At 45.6% G+C, this 18,337-nt stretch overlaps 1 protein-coding gene across 2 annotated transcripts in view; it reads right to left on the bottom strand.

Moving 5' to 3' along the window:
• Positions 1-5,397: 5,397 nt before the first annotated feature.
• Positions 5,398-18,337, bottom strand: part of GAB3 (GRB2 associated binding protein 3) — a 117,661-nt gene continuing 104,721 nt past the window's right edge. Inside the window, exons 5-10 of one of the 2 annotated variants that reach the window (XM_065410579.1) lie at positions 17,751-17,806; positions 14,929-15,184; positions 11,199-11,280; positions 9,206-9,308; positions 7,814-7,927; positions 5,398-5,988 (exon numbers count right to left, since the gene is read on the bottom strand). In XM_065410579.1, coding sequence (XP_065266651.1) covers positions 5,872-5,988; positions 7,814-7,927; positions 9,206-9,308; positions 11,199-11,280; positions 14,929-15,184; positions 17,751-17,806 — 728 coding nt within the window. In that variant the 3' untranslated portion in view covers positions 5,398-5,871. Of the gene's footprint in view, positions 5,989-7,654; positions 7,928-9,205; positions 9,309-11,198; positions 11,281-14,928; positions 15,185-17,750; positions 17,807-18,337 lie in introns of those variants that run through there. The other variant, XM_065410578.1, reaches the window with a different exon arrangement.

The following is an 18,337-nucleotide window of genomic DNA, read 5'->3' as shown; positions in this document are numbered from 1 at the left end:
TTAATTACTAAACCACTGAATTATTTAAAATGAATGCGGTTCCAAACCCCACATCTATTACAGCGCTAGCAACAGTGAAGAGAGGGAGCGCTATCCCTGGCTGAAGTGAACTGATTGAAAACACCGCTCTTGAGTTAGAAACATGTTGAGATTTTTCAGTTATAATGCTCATTTCTGCCTCTAATGTAATTAATGCTGTTGCATGTGATGGTGGCCTTAGAAATAAGTGAAAAATATATTTTATCCTTCTGAGCAAAAGGATCCTGGGGTCCTGCAAACCCTTGTGCAAATCACATATAGACAACAGAATATGGCTTAAGCCCCACTCAGGAAAGAATGGAAGCATGTACTTAATTTTAAGCAAGTACTTAAATCCCTCCCAGATCAGCAAAGGCCTTAAGCATGTGATTAAGCTGGGGCTCAAGTGCTTTGTTGAATTAGCACCGTATTGTATTGTAGCATACAGGGGATGTCTATGCTGCAGCTGGGAGGCGTGATTCCCAGCAAAGGTAGACAGACCTGTGCTAGCTCAGCTTGAGGCAGCACGCTAAAAATAGCAGCGTGGAACTTGCGGCATTGGCAGCAGCTCGGGCTAGCTGCCCAAGTCCAAGCCCATTTGCCCCTGGGTCCGGGTTCAGATGGCTAGCCTCAGCCGCCATCAGTTCCACACTGCTATTTTAGCGAGCTAGAGAGAGTCTGTCTGCCCACACCTCCCAGCTGCGGTGCAGACATACTCTCAGAAATTAAGAAACAATAGTTCAAATCTGCTGTCTTTACTGAGGTCAGTGGAAGTTTTGTCTGAGTAAAAACAGCGGGGTTTGGCCCAAATACCTGCATTAAGGAGTTAGAATCGTATGGTCCATTCTGTATCAGGCTGCTATTCCCAGAGGCAGATCAGCTCACGCTAACAAGGATTTACAAATGGGATGGCAGATTCTTCAGAGCACCGAGTGCCTGGTTAGATGGGATCCTGCCTCTTTAAGGGATAGCAAAGGAAGACACCAGGGGAAACAGTCTTCCTTTTTCCGATGAGTGGGCATTAAAGCTCTCGCTCATAAATCGGCTGTGTCCAATAGCTTGGAAAAATCCAACTGATCAACATAACATTCCAACCACGTGGATCTCTCATGAGAAGCACATGGACTAAAACCACTTTCCTTGTTTACTTTTCACTTTGCCATGCTACTGAGTTTCATCTGAATGCTCCATTGAACCAAGCTACATTTATAATTAAACAAAAGTATTAGGGTTGTCTAATGCTTCCCTCTGGCTTAAATAAAAAAGAGTGGTTGGATAAGGCACTGCTGAAGGACGTGTGCTAGACCACGCCTTAAGCAGATTCCCCCCAAAACACAATTTAAAATGAAACTACAGCCGCAGTTGCTGTTAGCTAGATTGCCCCACCGAGGGCCACACCTCCCTCTTCATCTGTATTCTTTATTTTTTTTAAAAAAATAAATAAATAAAAATAACTAAATAATAAAGAATTAGCCCCCAGTTAAGGAAGGATGCATTCTGTGCTTCAGTAAGCTGCGGTTTGGCTAGTTCCATAACTAGTACTAAAGAAGGATTCTCAGACTAGATAACGTTTTCAGATGTAAAAACAACGAGGAGTCCTTGTGGCACCCTAAGAGACTAAAGATGTGTCACCGTTAAAAGCTAAATCCATTTCCAGGTGCTTTTCAGTTTCCCTCCCCTCTTTGGCTGAGGGTCAGTGATGAGTGTGTTTAAGTAAATACAAGCTCCTTCTTTCACTGTAATACCTTTTTTCTCCTGCCGTTAGGTCATAGTGATGCTGAGAGTTCTGATGCCACAGTAACACACTGTAATCGCAGTGGTTCTCAAACTGTTGCACTGGTGACCCTTTCAGACAGCAAGCCTCTGAGTGCGACCCCCCTTACAAATTAAAAACACTTTTTTGTATATTTAACACCATTATAAATGCTGGAGGCAAAGTAGGGTTTGGGGGTGGAGGCTGACAGCTCGTGACCCTCCATGTAATAACCTTGCGACCCCATGAGGGGTCCCGAACCCCAGTTTGAGAACCCCTGCTGTAATGCTATAGTAATTACAACTACCTAACAGATGTGGGGAGGGATAGCTCAGTGGTTTGAGCATTGGCCTGCTAAATCTAAGGTTGTGAGTTCAATCCTTGAGGGAGCCATTTAAGGATCTAGGGCAAAAATCTGTCTGGGGATTAGTCCTGCTTTGAACCAGGGGGTTGGATTAGATGACCTTCTGAGGTCCCTTCCAACCCTGATATTCTATGATGGAATAGCTGATCTACAAGGGGGCGCAACTGTATTCAGACTGAAACCTTGAACAATAGCAATTGTTTTAATACACAAGTGTACTGAAAAATAACACCCTTACTCTAGTTTGTCACATTGTGGAATTCTCCATTTAAGGAAAAACCCAGTTGTTTGTAAAGACACGTTTCATTGTGATCAAGGTGCGGTCAGCACTGCTTTTAACTTTCACCAAAACCCAAACTCAGTTGCTTGCACTTCCCCACATTATACCCACATGTTAATGCCAATGAGAGTTACTACATATATCAGGGGGAAATGGATTGCTACACTGGATCATGGGGGAAAAGTTAGTTTCTGGATAAAAAGTGAAGGTTAAAAGCAGCATGGCCTTGTTTGAGCAACAACTGCAGGGTCAGGCTGTGGCGCAGGCAGGAGGTACAATGACACTAGATATAGACTAGGGGTAGGCAACCTATGGCACGTGTGCCGAAGGTGGCACGCGAGCTGATTTTCAGTGGCACTCACACTGCCTGGGTCCTGGCCACCAGTCCGGGGGGCTCTGCATTTTAATTTAATTTTAAATGAAGCTTCTTAAACATTTAAAAAACCTTATTTACTTTACATACAACAATAGTTTAGTTATTTATTATAGACTTATAGAAAGAGACCTTCTAAAAATGTTAACATGTATTACTGGCACGCGAAACCTTAAATTAGAGTGAATAAATGAAGACTCGGCACACCACTTCTGAAAGGTTGCCGACCTCTGATATAGACCCACGTTCAGGGACATTCGGATCCGGGTTTATGGTTCGGGCCCATCTCTCAGAAACACTGACAGAAAAGACACTTTCTAGACTCCTCAGTGACCCTTCAGCGCATCTGCCAAAGTTTAAATATTTCAAAGAAGTAAGAATATTGGGAAAAACATCCCCCCTCTATTTTTCTTTAAAACTTTTGACTTTGTATTTTTCTGCTCCAGAGTATTTTTTACATCATAGAAGAACATATTCCAGTAAAAAACAGAATGGTTTTTATTAAAGTTTTACTTTAAAATGACTGAGACGCTACCTTGCTATCACTAAGCATTTGGGGGCCAGGGCAGTGTAATGCAATTTCATTCCCACTTCTAGGATAGCACCTGCTTTGACTTGTACCTCTCCCTGCTCCTTATGGTTCTGCTGTCTTGCTGTAACGCTCACCTGGTCTTGTGTTTCCTTGTCAGTATTTCAATACGCACAAAGCACATTCAGCCACTGATAATTTGCATAGCCCAACAGACACAGGCTGATATCTTGCCTACCTCCTCAAAATAAAGGGAATGCTTTTGGGCAGGAAGGCAAACCTCTTTGTAGGTGTGGCACTTCGGATCCGTGCCAGCCTCCACAGAGGTGTGCTCTGTACCACTGAGCACAGGCAGGCTCCCTGAATCCTGCCTCTCATGCAGCAAAACTGCATCCAGGATAAAGCTGGTTGAAGATTTCCCTTTTTCTAACCTGTTTATCAACAGAAAATTGGTTTTTCAACAAAATTAAAATTTTCACTAGAAGTGCGCTTTCTGCAGAAAATATTGAGCTTTTGTCTATACCTTTCTGGCCAAAATTGGCATTTTTCAGCCATTTGAGGAGGGGGAGGGGGGGAAGTCAACATTTTCCGCAGAAGGCAGAAACACCCCATTTTCCAAACAGCTCTAATCCATGACACTTGGTGCCTGCAGACTGGGATGTGTGATTTGCCCCCATGTCAATAAATGCACAGGTAAACCCTGTCATTCTCACTAGCAAAACTGAGCAAACATTCATCGCACAGTCACAAAAGTGTTTTGCTCTGATGAAGTAGCAAGAACTGCAAACACTTCAGCTATCTTGAGGTAGGAGAAAATGATGTTTCCATCAGCTAAGCTGCCCTCTTCTAGCGGTACAGTGAGAATCAGGTAGTCATCACTTTCAACCTTCCTATGGGCCCAAATGTGTGACAATAATACAAAATGAGGGATGTGTGAAACATACGACAGAAGCTTGAAAGGACGTCAGAGTCATTTCTTTGACATAAACAACATTTTTTCTAACCCCAGTTTGGTAATTCAGCATTTTTTGGATGTCAATAATTTACAGTAACATAGTGTGATATCAGCAGGTCTGAGGAAGAGGAATGTGAATTTGGATCCAGCATGAAGGAAAATCCTTCATAAAGTTCCTGATTCTGAGGTCCTTGCTCACAAGAGTAGTCCCGGTAAAGACAGTGGGATCTCCTGCATAAGTAAAGACTTCAAGACTGAACCCAATGGGATAACTGAAGGGTGCTGCACTTTCTTGATTTGAACTGCCTGTGCACATCTTGAAATAAGGATTTTAAGCAAACTAATAGAATTAAATACATTATAAAACATACACTTATCTGATCCTGAGATTGTCCTCATAACAAACACCAAAGGAGATAAGCTTCCTGAATACATGTCTTGACATTGTTGAAGTGTATTAAGTGGCTGTTTTACATAGGCAGAGTTGCTTGCCTAACAATGCTCCTTCCCTCATTGTTACCTGAGTGCCTGACTAAGACTGTTTCCTAATTACCTCATTAATGATGCTAGGATGAGGCTAACAAAACACTCGGGTGGGGTCGATCACCGTTATCAGGAATTTCATTTGCATTTCTTCTTTTGCAGTTCAGACAAAAACAGTCTTGATATTTTGCCAACCTTTCCAAGACTTGCAGAAACTGGCTCACGCACAGCTTCCTTTTTTTATTTTTTTGGCCAGCAAAGAATTGTGTGTCAGCAGATTCCTGTCAGAGGAGCTGCCGTGTTGTGCCGAAGAAAGTCCTCACACCAGGGAGAAAACATCAGGAGCAATTGGACGGAAAAGGTGATGACGTGAACCGCAACAGAAAGAAGAAATTCAATATGATGAACGTCAGTCGGGGTGCTGACTACCACGCATTCCAGTTCCATCAGTGCAAAGACCTATTTATAGTCTCTAACAGTGTCGCTCAAAGTCAGACATTATATCTGGGGGGGAAATATTCTCCAAAATTCTGTTTGCTTAAGCACTATATATATATATATATATATATATATATATATATATATATATATATATATATATATATATATATATATATATATATATATATATATAATGTTCTGCTTTTTATTATTTCAGTATTTTAGCCCTTGGTCGAATAGTCACCAACACCTGTCTGATACCAGAAACTATAAGCAGCCTTAGCACCGGCAGTATTTGTAGAATATCAAAAAACAGCCTTAGCAACAAGGAGTTACCTAATACAGGGCAAAGGCGGGGTTAAATAGATAAATGCAACATGTAGTGGCATTTGTTACCATTAAATGTGTGGCTCCCGCAATCAGGCCATAAAACTGTACCATGTAACTTGCTTGCAAGGGGTGGCAAAGAAGATTAACGTGTTACTTTAATAATCCTATAAACCACTCAGTCAACACAGTATTTCCAGCTGAACTTGAAGGTTTTTCCTTAAAAATGTCATTCCTCTAGAGACCACCAGGATCTTACACTCTGTCTGCCTTTGAACTCTGCTGTTACAGCTGTTTGGTTAACAATGTTGTTCCAGTGCAAAAAACCAAACCCCAAACCTTCCTCCTTTAAACTTTAGATTGCCTCACATCTGTCCATTCCTGTTTAGTGTTCTGTAGGGCTTGAGTCTTCTGTTCATCAACCTGGACATAGTCTACTCTCTGCTCTTCCGAGAGAAAAGGTTTCTGTAGGACAGACGAAGAAACAATTGTTTTATATTAGAGAGAACATGGATGCTAGTAAAACTGGTTTTGTTTTCTATTCCTCCGTTTCTTTTTTTCCTGGTCATTTCATTTCACCTTGAAGTTACAGTGACATCAGCTGACAAGAGCATTGCTTTGCAGTCCGCTTTAGATAGAATTATCCATCTGTCACCTTGTCACTCTGCCCAGCATAGTGAGATATGGAAACCCGCTGTATGGGCTAACTCCATCCCACAGCAAGGATAATTATTCTCTTGCCTTTAGTAAGATTCTGCTACACTGATGACCTGCATGAATTTTAACCATAGGAGGGTTTAAATTAAAGGAGGCCTAGAAACCTCAAGTCAATCCCTTCAAAGATATCTGAGCAAAACTGATGATTGAAATGATGTAAAACAAAAACTCAGCAATCTATCCAGATAGTCACTACACTTTACAGTAAATTTATTTGCTTTCATTGTATTCCTTCTTTGTCCACCATTGTTTATTTAAATCAGGGGTCTCAAACATGCGGCCCGCGGGCCGGGCTATTTCCTGCGTCCCGCCAAGCGGCCCTCACCCCCCTCAATCTACCTCCAGGCCAGGGGTGGGAAAACTACAGCTCATGGGCCGCATCCGGCTCACGGGATTGCCCCCCTCGAGCCCTGCGCCGCTCCCTGAAGCGGCTGGCATCACGTCCCTGCGGCCGGGGAGGGGGAAGCAGAGGGCTCCGTGTGTTGCCTTGGCTTCCAGGCACTGCCCACGCCCCCAGGGAACGGGGAACCGCGGCCAATGGGATCTTCGGGGGAGGTATCTGGAGGAGTGGCAAGCAGCGCGTGGAGCCCTGTGTCTCCCCTCCCCCAGAAGCCGCAGGGACATGGTTCCAGCTGCTTCGCCAGGCCAGCCCTGGCCCCAGCCCCGGTGTGCGCCGCTGCCACCCCTGGGCCAGAGCCCAAATCCCTCCTGCACCCTGCCCCCCAACTCCCTGCCCTGAGCCCCCTGCTGTACCCCAACCCCCTGCCCTGAGCCCCCTGCTGCACCCCACACCCCAACTCCCTGCCCTGAGCCCTCTGCCGCACCCTGCACCCCTCCTGCACTCCCTGCCCTGAGTCCCCTGCCGCACCCTGCACCTCAACTCCCTGCCCAGGGCTGGGGGCAGTGAGAGGTGTGTGTGTGTCAGTGATGTGGCCCTCGGGCCAATGAACTACTCCTCACGTGGCCCTCGTGGTCATTTGAGTTTGAGACCCCTGATTTAAATTGTAAGTTCTTTGGAGCAGCAGAGATCTTATCTTTTGACTGTGTCTAAAGAATCTAAGACACTTCTGCAATGACATAACTAATATTAATAAATATTTTTGCCGTGTTACAAGATCTCCTATAATGTCTTCCTGTGACCCTGCTGTTAGTCATACTCACGTCACAGAACATTACTGCAGATGGGATTTGTGGGAAAATTGGCAGGAAAGTTTTGTGGGAAACTGTGTCTCTTTTGAGAATGAAAAAAGAGCTTGCAGAATTCCTGCAAGCACCTACAAATTTGCCCATATGTTCTTACTACTGTATATTCCAGTGGAGCCATTATGCCTAATGTGATTCCATTCACATTAAGGCATAATACTGGCACCACTGTAATAACTTTAATTGTGGTTTTATCACGTTACTCGTATGTTCATGTTGAGCCTGTTATGAATGCAATCAGCTGAAAGAGCACGACGGATTTCATTGTATTGAGGCTACCCAGAAGTGAGAATCTCTGTCTGTTTGCCTCCATCAGAGAGAGACACCAGGATGTACAAAAAAGGGTGGTATTTGCAGAAATGATTCTTACCTTCTGTACAGGGGATGGGGAAGCGGAATTAAAATCCAATGCTAAGTAATCAAGGTTGGACTTCCTTGACCATGGGAAAGCACCACTGCACGGAGATGTTGCCTGGCTGTGCTCCTGTTGTGGAATGAGATAAACTTTTAATGAGTAATTCAAAACCCTTAAATCATGATCCTAAAAGGAAAAAGACCAGACTGTTTAGTATTATTCCTAATCCAGCAGTAAGCAAAGAAGGAGAGCTCTGGCCCACATCATTTGTATAGTATGTCAAGGGATGCATTCATCAACTAATTGCAAGATCCTAGCAATGTCTAATTACGTGACTGAACAAAGAAATTCAGGAACTCTGATTTGGGGTAATTACAGTAATATGGGCAAAATGGGGCGGGGGTGGTTTTCATTCAGGTTTAGCAAAACATCAGTAAGGATTTTGTTTTGCAAAACCAAAACCTGGGATGGCTTACATCTGGATCCCATTTCATCTAAGCCATTGACGTTCTGGGGGTATGGATAAATGGTTCTGGTTCTGATTCATCTCTGTCAATTGCATGTCAAAATGGAGAGTCACAGACGATGACAAACATGTTAAAGGTTTTAGCTTTTTGAACAATACAATTGGAGTGTGATTATGACTAGAGCTGAGCTGAGTAGCTATTGTGTAGATTCAAATCAGCTTCAGGTTTAGTCTGGAGCGAGGAGGTAAGATTTCTGTTTGGAGCAGCCAACTGTGTAAACTCTTTGTGCAATCATTCCCAAACTAGAAGTGGAAAGCTGGCCCCTTCGGGCTTTGGATTTGGAACCAAATCTGCCACAGCTGGCTCAGATCTAGGAATTCTAGATCAATTCCCACCTGAAATTCGAAGGGGATTAGGTTCTGGCCTATTTCTAGACATGGCCAAAGAATTAATGAAGAAAAGGAAGCCACAATGTTTTTGTTTTATGTAATGGGAAGTAGGGTTAATGCAACCAAGACTTTAATAGGAGTTCTCTTTCTATACAACATTGTGTGTGTTCCTTTAGGAAGTGCACTGAAGATTGTCTGTCATTTCCTAGGAGATTCTGCAGGGGGCCCTTGTAAAAGGTGAAAGGACTTAGTTTTCCTTTGCTTTTAATGAGTTCTCATGTAAATATGCCTGATCCCAGTGATCTCTTGGAACTGCTCAGCAACGTTTGTGGGGTGAACAGCTGAGCTCTGCATAGCAGAAAAAAGGCTTCCCTTATCTCTCTGTAAATCAGACCCAGTGTCTTTAGTTTAAAACCATTTGATTTTTTTTTTTAAAGAGGGCAAAGGACAAACCTGCTGAACATTTTTCTTAGAAAATGAGCTTCAGAATTCTCAGGGCATGTGACAGAGCAGAATAGAGCACAGAATAGCTGTGTGAAAATGAAGATTACCATTTGAATGTAACTTTCTTCCTCTTCTCCGGAAACTGAATTGGCAAATATTCTTGCTGAATTAATACCGTCTCTATCTGGAGAGATAAAGCTTGTTCGATTGCTAGGAAGAAAAACACAGGAGAGGTTAAGGAAGCAGCTAACAGATGCTCTGAAAAGAAGCCAAAGTCTGACATGGCCCATATGGCGAATAAACTCACCCTAATTCTGAAGCCTTAATGGAGAGGCCATCCAAAAATGTTTTTTAGCTATAAAGCATGTTACAGTTACATCAATAACATCTCTGGTGGATTTTCTGGGATTTATCTTGACACTATAAAAGTTTGCCAGCTATGGCATGACAGAAAGCAGGAGATATCAGAGCAATTCTCCAGCAAGGAACGCAAATGGAGGCAGACATTCATCTGTGTAATATGCGCTGATGGAGAAGTTACTTTGTTGTATGGGTACCACCATTTCTGAGATTGAAATGAATTAATCAGCTACTGTAGCTGCCTGCAAAGCAACTTGGCTAGCTTTGAATGCAGTACAAACACGTTATCTGTGCTTTGGAGCTGTCTGCAACTCCGTTCTTTTAAAAGAAAAATTTAGCTGCTAATCTAACTGTCTGAAGCAGTCTGTATAATGTAATTCAAACCTACTGCAAATCATCACTAAATTACTGCAGTTTGGCCAATATGGCTAGTTAACCAGAGATTAGCTGTGTACTTCACACAACATAAACAATTTAATCCAAACAGTTATCCCTTTGGTTTTCACTTTATTTGTTCTGAGCACATTTGGTCATTTAAACTCGTTTGGCTTGCTTAATATAAAAAAACTTGATATTTAGCTTACAATGAATGAACTCCTCAATGCTCCTCTTCCCTGCAGACCTTGTATAGCAGTTGAACGTGTCAGAGTTCATTATCTATGGCACGCTAGCAGGGATGTTCATGAGGCAGCACTGAACTTGTGGGATTGCCGAATATGCCAAGTACACAGCACCTCAGGGGTTAGCCAGTGTTTAACTGCTAACCTGGAAGCCTGGGGAAGATTCTGATTGGTGCCACCAGATTACCTGGCCCTGACAGACTGTGTCAGCTTCTCCCAAGAGAGCAAGCCCTTCCTCTGAGTACCTTCCATGTTAGCTAAAAAGGCAGTGTCTGGCATGCCACTGTTAAAGTGCCAGGCACTAAAAGGATCCACACAGGAAGGCTTGGGAGAATTCTCACCCAGGAATTTTCAAGGGGCAACTGGCAAACCCCTTCCAACTTTCCCCATCAGCTCTGAGAACTTACTGCCACCACTGCCTGTGCCAGCATGCTTCATCTCCCATCATTGCTTCGATCCTATCAGCTAAGAATTCCTGGCTGTGAGTCCCTTTGGGGCCCACTGACACTGTGGCTTTGTCATCATTTGGGGAGAGTGACCCGAGACAGTCCCTCCACCCCACAACTGGTTTTCAGTGACACTAAATGAGTAGCAGGAATCGAGTCTCCATTTCGGTATGGCAGCACAGAACGTTAGCCCCAGGTCATCAGGCCAGCCAGGCCTTTAAATTAGGTTCGTTTTCCCTTTGCCATCTTAATCTTCAAGAACAAAGATGTCTGCTCTCCTCTGGAAAAATATTAGAAGGCGTGAGGGCTAACATTATGGCAGCTGTACCAGAGAACAGATTAGCTCCAGCCTTCTAAAAAGTTACATAAGGAGGTTTCACAAGAGACAATTTAGGCTTTGAGGTACGGCTAATTTGCAAGAGATCCAAACCACAGAATTTCTCACGGCACAGTCTGAAGGGAGTGCACTGTGTCTGTCTTTAAAAGGAGCCCTTTTTTTATGGCAGCAAAAGCCTGTAAAATGCTGGAAGGAGTCCCATGGAATTTGCATAGCATGTTTGTTTATAGACTTTGCCAACAAACTATTTCTTGCGGAATGTGATAAGTTATTTATAACTCCATTTCACAATGCTCATGCTTAAGAGGTTTCAGTGTCAGGTTTCTCATCCACTTACTAAGGCACAGTCCACATCCTGGTCAAGGTAGCGTGTTCCCGGATTGTGGAGAGGTTTCTCAGATCCAGCGGAGGGGGTCGTGCTGCAAATGGGTACAACAGGAATTTTAAAAGCAGGATTTATTAATGGCTCTAATAACATAAATAAATGGGAGACGCCTCCCCCAACTCTGGGGGCGCCAGAAGCCAGGTGGTGGCCCCCCACGTGGCCTTGGTGAAAAAACTGCAGAGAGGAACCAGCCAGAAACTCCAGCTGGTCGGGGCAGAAGCAGCCAAAGCAGGAACCTTCAGATGCTCAGAGAACTTTCCACATTTCTGACTGGACCTACTCTGCCTTGTGCTGAATGGCTGTTTGCTCCAACTCCCTCAGTCTCTTCACCTCAGCTTCACTCCAGACCTGCCCCTTTTATCCCTTCTGCCCTATCCTGTTCCCCTCATCTCCCTTCCTTTCCTATTTAGCTGGTTGCCTCCTAACTAAACCCTCCATCCCACCCTCCCAAAAGTCCTGGAACTAACATGCCGTTTGCTGCCATCACATTGTTCACTTTGCTTGTGTGCTCTACCCCTTCACCGCCTTGCATCTGTGCTGTGTGTTTAGACCGTAAGCTCTTCTACTCCTGTGTTTGTACAGTGCTTTGCATAAAATGACACCCTATTCTTGGTTGGCACCTAGGCACTATCGTAACAAACAAGGTTATACATCCTAGCATTTGTGCGAGATTATATTCAGGAAATCTTGTGGAATAAATGGACCGTTTAAATCTGCCCTGGAGACTAAAGTCCTCTGCGGCTCCTAAAACAAGCAGCTAAACATGATGGGCAGCAGGAGAGCAGACTTTCCAGAATGACCGGGACAGGGCCGGCTCCAAGGTTTTTGCCGCCCCAAGCAGCCCTCCTCCCCCCGCCAAAAAAAAAAAAAAAAAAAAAAAAAAGCCACGATCGCGATCTGCAGCACTTCGGCGGGAGGTCCTTCGCTCCGAGCGGGAGTGAGGGACCCACTGCCGAATTGCCGCCGAAGAGCCGGACTTGCCGCCCCTCTCCGGTGTGGCCGCCCCAAGCACCTGCTTGGTAAGCTGGTGCCTGGAGCCGGCCCTGGACCAGGAACACGCCTGAACCCTGGTCAGCAAGTGATGTCTCCGCAGGGGAGGGGCTACTTCAGTGTCCAGGTCCAGCCAGCCCTTGGCCTGTCTTCTGAGACAGTTGCTGCCCATAGGGGTGCCAATTGTGGTGGTGCTTTCTGTGTTGTGAACATCTCTCCACAGGGAAATGGATTGAGGCCTTCAACTCATTTCATCTAGGTCACTGAGCAAGCCCAAGGCAGTAACAAATTTCTATCAATAGCCGCCTGGGCTGCATTTGAACCAGCAACCAGAAGTGAAAGTCATAGCTTTACCTTTCCCCTGAGCCATCCTCTCCCATTTCACCAGGTTTCTCCACATTTTCTACATGGTAACAACATCTAACACTTGTTCTACGATAATGCCAAGTATTTCGTGCCACTCAGGGAGAGATGGAAGAGTTCCACATTGGAATTTAGTTTATCCACGGGTGCTAACTCAGGAAGGAGTATAAAACCCTTCAGTCCACTCCAGAACATCACACAAATCCTGTGGTGTTCCAACAAGCAGGCAGAACATTCGAGTGTGTGCATATTAAGCAGCTTAATGTAGCTGGGTGAACGAGAAATATCACATACACCTCTACCCCGATATAATGCGACCCGATAGAACACGAATTCGGATATAATGCAGTAAAGCAGCACTTCTGGGGGGTGGGGCTGCACACTCCGGTGGATCAGTGCATCAGCGTGTCTGGCTCCGACACGCTGCTCTGAGTGGCGTGTTAAGGGTGCCGGTCTGGGGCCAAAGGGTTGGATAAGGGGCAGAGGGTCTTGGGGGGCAGTCAGGGGACAGGGAGAAGGGGGGGTTGGATGGTTTGGAGGTTCTGGGGGCAGGGTGGTCAGGGAATGGGGGCATTGGATAGGGCGTGGGAGTCCTGGGGGTGATTAGGGATGGGGGGGGTCTCTGGAGGGGGCAGTCAGGGGACAAGGAGCAGGGGGGCTTATAGGGGGGTGGGGTCTTGGGAGGGGTGGTTAGGGGTAGGGAGTCTCTGGAGGGAGTATTCGGGGGACAAGGAGCGGGGGGGGGGGGTTGGATGGGTCGCAGGTTCTGAGGGGTCAGTCAGGGGACGGGAAGTAGGTGGGGGTCGGATAGGGGGCAGGGCCAGGCTGTTTGAGGAGGCACAGCATACTGCATACACCATGTTAGTTCTAACAAAAATGATTTGCTGACTATTAATAACAGAAATACTCGAGGCCAAAGCAAGTTTGATATAACGCGCTTTCACCTATAACGTGGTAAGATTTTTTGGCTCCCGAGGACCGCGTTATATCGGGGGTAGAGGTGTATTTTGGATACCTGTGGCACAGGCTGAGGAAGGCTGTGGGAATAGAAATGAATTTTTCCTCCTCTCTTGTCTACTTAATGGGCCAAATCCTGCTCATCCTCTCATGAAAGCAGGCCCATAAGGATACTTGTGTGAGTAAGGCAAGTAGGATTTGACCCAATACGTAAACCACTTGTAGTCTAAGGAGCTTAGGCCCCCAAACTCCCCTCTGCTTCTGACAGAGGATGTGAGCTTGCATTTGCTGATCCCAGGTTGAGGGTGTGTGGAAATGGGAAATGCCACTTTCACAGTATGCTCCTCCCTCCCCCTCACCCAGTGGAAGCCCCTCTGTATGGGTTCCAGCTCCATTTGTGGGACAAGAGAGCGTAGGTCTCCACCTGCCTCCCCAGCCCCCATAGCAAAGGAGTGTAACCTGCAGTGCTGTGGAATTCTCTCCTCCCCAACCAAGGGTCGTTCCAGGGGCAGCTTAGTTCCTCCAGGAGCCCCCAGGGAGCTAGAAGGTCCATGGGGCTGTGCAGAGACAGAGGGCTTCTGCGAAGATGGATCTTATCTCCGGGTGGATCCTCCAAATGTGTATGAATCACAGAGCATTTGGAAGTGGCATGGGGCTTGGGGAAAAAATTCTCCCTTTCACCAAACCAGTGGAAGGAAATTACTTCTGTCCACTTCCCCAACCCCCGGGGAACTGTGGTCGGTATCCGGGACTGGGAGTGGGGCTACGGTTGGGGCCAGGTCCAGGGCTGCGGTTGGGGCTGGGGCTGGGGCTGGGGCTGGAGCTGTGTTTGGGCCAGGAGCCAGGGGCTGAGGCCAGGTCCAGGAGCAGAGCAGCGGCCAACCCGGTAGCCAGGAGCCGAGGCCGCAGTTGGGGGTGGGACTGTAGCAGAGCTGGGGACAGAGCGAGTCCTGCCGTGCCCCCCCCCCCACCAACGGGGGGACACACTCCACAGTTTGGGGGCCACTAGATTAAAGCATGTCATTCAGCATGCCCCAAATTTAACACAGCCTGTACATAGCAGGTTATTGCACTAGGATCTTTTTCCTAGGATCTTCAGCATCCCAGCAGAGTGGATACTACCTTGTGTTTTTTTAAATTCCATGGCACTTTTAATGAGGTAAGAGGTTTGCCCAAGTGATCTTGGCCAAAAAAGTTTTCCCCTCAAGGCTATTGGCTACCATCTTCCACCCTAGAGCTGGCTGCATCTATAGTATGTGAAGTGCTTTGTGATGCCCTGGGATGCCAGGTGCCATAGACATGGAAGTTAGTGGTCAGTGATAGCAATGTACCTTAGCTTCGAATTGCTTACTAGGTTGGTCTAATGCCTTACATTTCCTACGGGGCTTGAGATCTCGATTCACTGGAGGTGGTTCCAGGTCTGTGGGAAGTTCCGGCAGTGGGCTGGAGAGTTTGTCATTGGTGACTACAGGAAAGGTAAAGGTCGCTGAGCTTGGGCTCATGGGAGTGTAGCCATCGGGTGAGCAATCTGGTCCTGGGATGGGTGGAGAGGTGCTGGGGTGCATGGGTACATAGCTGTCCTCCGTATTGTCCGATGCTGAAGAGTAGAGCGGGGTGAATCGACACGGCTTCCGAAAGGAGAAGGAAAAGAAAGAGCATTCCTGTCAGCTGAACAACTCTAATCATCAAGCAAGGCTAATCCAGACATTGATACAAATTAGCCTAAACTAAACCCCACGCTTGAACACCCCCATCTGAACTTTTGGGGTGGCTTATCTCTGGAATGGCAGGAGCCAAAACTACCAAGACAGACATCCATGCCAACTTTGGAAAAGTTCAGATCTGAACTTGGCAGCCAAGGCCCATGATAGCTGGAAACATGGGCACAAATGAATTGTTGGCATAAGCCGGTTCAAATCTACTGACTTCCAAGGAAGAGCACTTGCCTACACCAGCAGCAAATCTGAGCCACAAAATGAAAGGAGGCTTATAATGTAAGGAGCACTTTCACATGTCAATCATCTGGTGAGTTATTCCTTCGCAAAGGTGAAAGCTCTGAGTGCAGAGACACATGCACAGGGATTACATTGGGTAGCTGAGGATCAACCCTGGGGAGTCATGTCACGCAGGTTAATGCTGGTTGCGTATCAAGAGGCATTGACTACAAATCGGGTAAGATCCATTTCAAATGTGAGAAAAACATGGCGTCTGTCAAAGACAACGGAGCCTGCATCTGGCCTAGCAGCCTAAAGGCAGCATAGGGCCTTCCCATTTGGGAGAATCCAGTTCTGGCTCTCAGGCTCCCCGGACTGGTGAGGCAGAGGCAGCATGCTCAGCCCTGGGGGGCAGGGAACACCTGGTGGGAACGTCACTGTGACGTTGTGCAGTCTACATGGTTTTATAAAAACATGATAATAAGTGAATATAATGTAACTGGGATAGTTTTATAAAAATTTGATAATAAGTGACTATAATGCAAATGGGATATGCTTTGTGCAAAAGGTCTCTTGTAAGGTATCATTACAAAGCTCATAATCTACTGAGTGTGATCATCCTATTTGTAGAAATGTACCACTCTTGTATCTAAAACTAGAAATATAAAATGTAACTCTGAGGGCCTATTGTAATTATGTAAAGTGTGGGCCATTAATGATGGTTTGGAATCTTGATGACTCCCATTGTCTGCAGATGGCTGTTTACCTGTGAGTCTCCCTGTATATGTGTGTGCTGGCAAGTGAGTAATGAAGTCTTGCAGTGACATGTGATCATGTCACCTGAACTGGAATCCATCTTTAACCTGGTGCTTTTCCAGTGGGGGTGGGTGGAAACCCAGAGGGACAAAGGGTTCCCGCCTTATGCAAAAGATATATAAAGGGGTGGAAGAGAACTGGGAGGCAGAGAGGAGCCATCATGGAGAATCCCCTAGATAACACCTAAGCTGGAACAAAAGCTGTACCAGGGGAAAGAATTGTGCCCAGGCCTGGAAGGTGTCCAGTCTGAGAAAAACTTACTGAAGCATCTCTGAGGGTGAGATTATCTGTATTTAGTTTGATTAGGCATAGATTTGCGCATTTTATTTTATTTTGCTTGTGACTTACTTTGTTCTGTCTGTTACTACTTTGAACCACTTAAATCCTACTGTCTGTATTTAATAAAATCACTTTTTATTTAGTAATTTACTCAGAGTATGTATTAATACCTGGGGGAGCAAACAACTGTGCATATCTCTCTATCAGTGTTATAGAGGGCGAACAATTTATGAGTTTGCCCTGCATAAACTTTATGCAGGGTAAAACGGATTTATCTGGGTTTAGACCCCATTGGGAGTTGGGCATCTGAGTGCTAAAGACAAGCACGCTCCTGTGAGCTGGTTTTCAGGTAAACTTGCAGCTTTGGGACAAGTGATTCAGACCCTGAGTCTTTGTTAGAGCAGACTGGAGTGTCTGGCTCAGCAAGACAGGGTGCTGGAATCCTGAGCTGGCAGGGAAAACAGAAGCAGGGGTAGTCTTTGCACATTGGGTGGCAGCTCCCAAGGGGGTTTCTGTGATCCAACCCGTCACAGTCACTGCCTAATGTGTTTTCACATCAACATTGACCAGCATCACCTAATTCTCTGCAGTCAAAAACTGGGTCACCACTTTATAGGGGATTTTGAGGGTCGGGACAGTTAACAGGCCCCCAAAAGGAGGTAACCCGCATGACTCCAAAGTGATACAGAAACTTGCAACACATGGGCTCCATTCTCGGTTGTGACCTATCCCCTTAAGATGGAAATGGACCCCAGGAAACACCCCTTAGTGCAAGGGCCTCTGTGAAGAGCTGACCTACATGTTCTGCTCTGCTCTGTCTCCAGGCCTGCAGCATAGGGGATGTCTGATGGGAGAGAAGAGGTATTCTAGGAGTGTCAGGAGGGGGCCTGCCCAGCGTGTTAAGAGGGACCCCATAAGGGGCTATGAAAAACCCTAGTACCAGGGCACCTGTGAGGCTTCTCTAACTTACAGCAGGGGCTGGGCAAGCCGCCACACACTCCAGAATATAGGAGGTACAAATGTGATATAAAGTCACCTGTGCCCTCCTCTTCCATTCCTGTGCTGAGCACAGGAGAGGAGTAACAGAGCATCAGGTCACAAGACAACTAATGTGCTTTAGTCTGTTTTGTGCCAGTGTTTAAATATATGCAAATAGAGTACTTACCAAATTCAAACTAAGCCTCTTATCTCGACTTCTGAGAGAGCTTCCTTCCATGTTGGCTGAAAAAAAATACCCCCAATGATTAACAATGTAATAAGCAAAAGGGGAATGGAAGCTGAAGGATATAATTCTGGAGCAAGGCATATGGCATTATAATAATTATGACTTTCTAAAGCTCATGAAATATCTTGTTAGTCTTCCTGAACTGGGAAAACCTGATGAAATACGAGATCAAAAATAACTCTCTATAATTCTATGAGTGGGCTACTTATAATGCTATATTAGTTTTAAGCACATTGAAAACAAGAAACAGTCAGCACACACCTATAAACCTATTCTGAGTTGTCTCTAATCACATCTAGATAAAGAGTAAGATCCTTGTCTATGGGAAAAGAAGTCAGGAGATATGAGATTTAATTCCTGTTCTGTCAGCAACTTGTTGTATAACCTTTGGACTTCCCTATATCTTAACTTCCCCATCTGTAAAACGGGGACAATTATACCACAAAGGGGTGCTGGGAAGCTTCATTCATTATTGCTTGTAAAATGCTCTGAGATCCTCAGATCTAAGGCACTAGGGAAGTGCAAAT

This window comes from Emys orbicularis, chromosome 9 (assembly GCF_028017835.1).
Source record: "Emys orbicularis isolate rEmyOrb1 chromosome 9, rEmyOrb1.hap1, whole genome shotgun sequence".
NCBI lineage: Eukaryota > Metazoa > Chordata > Testudines > Emydidae > Emys > Emys orbicularis.
This window is presented reverse-complemented; position numbering and strand designations above follow the sequence as displayed.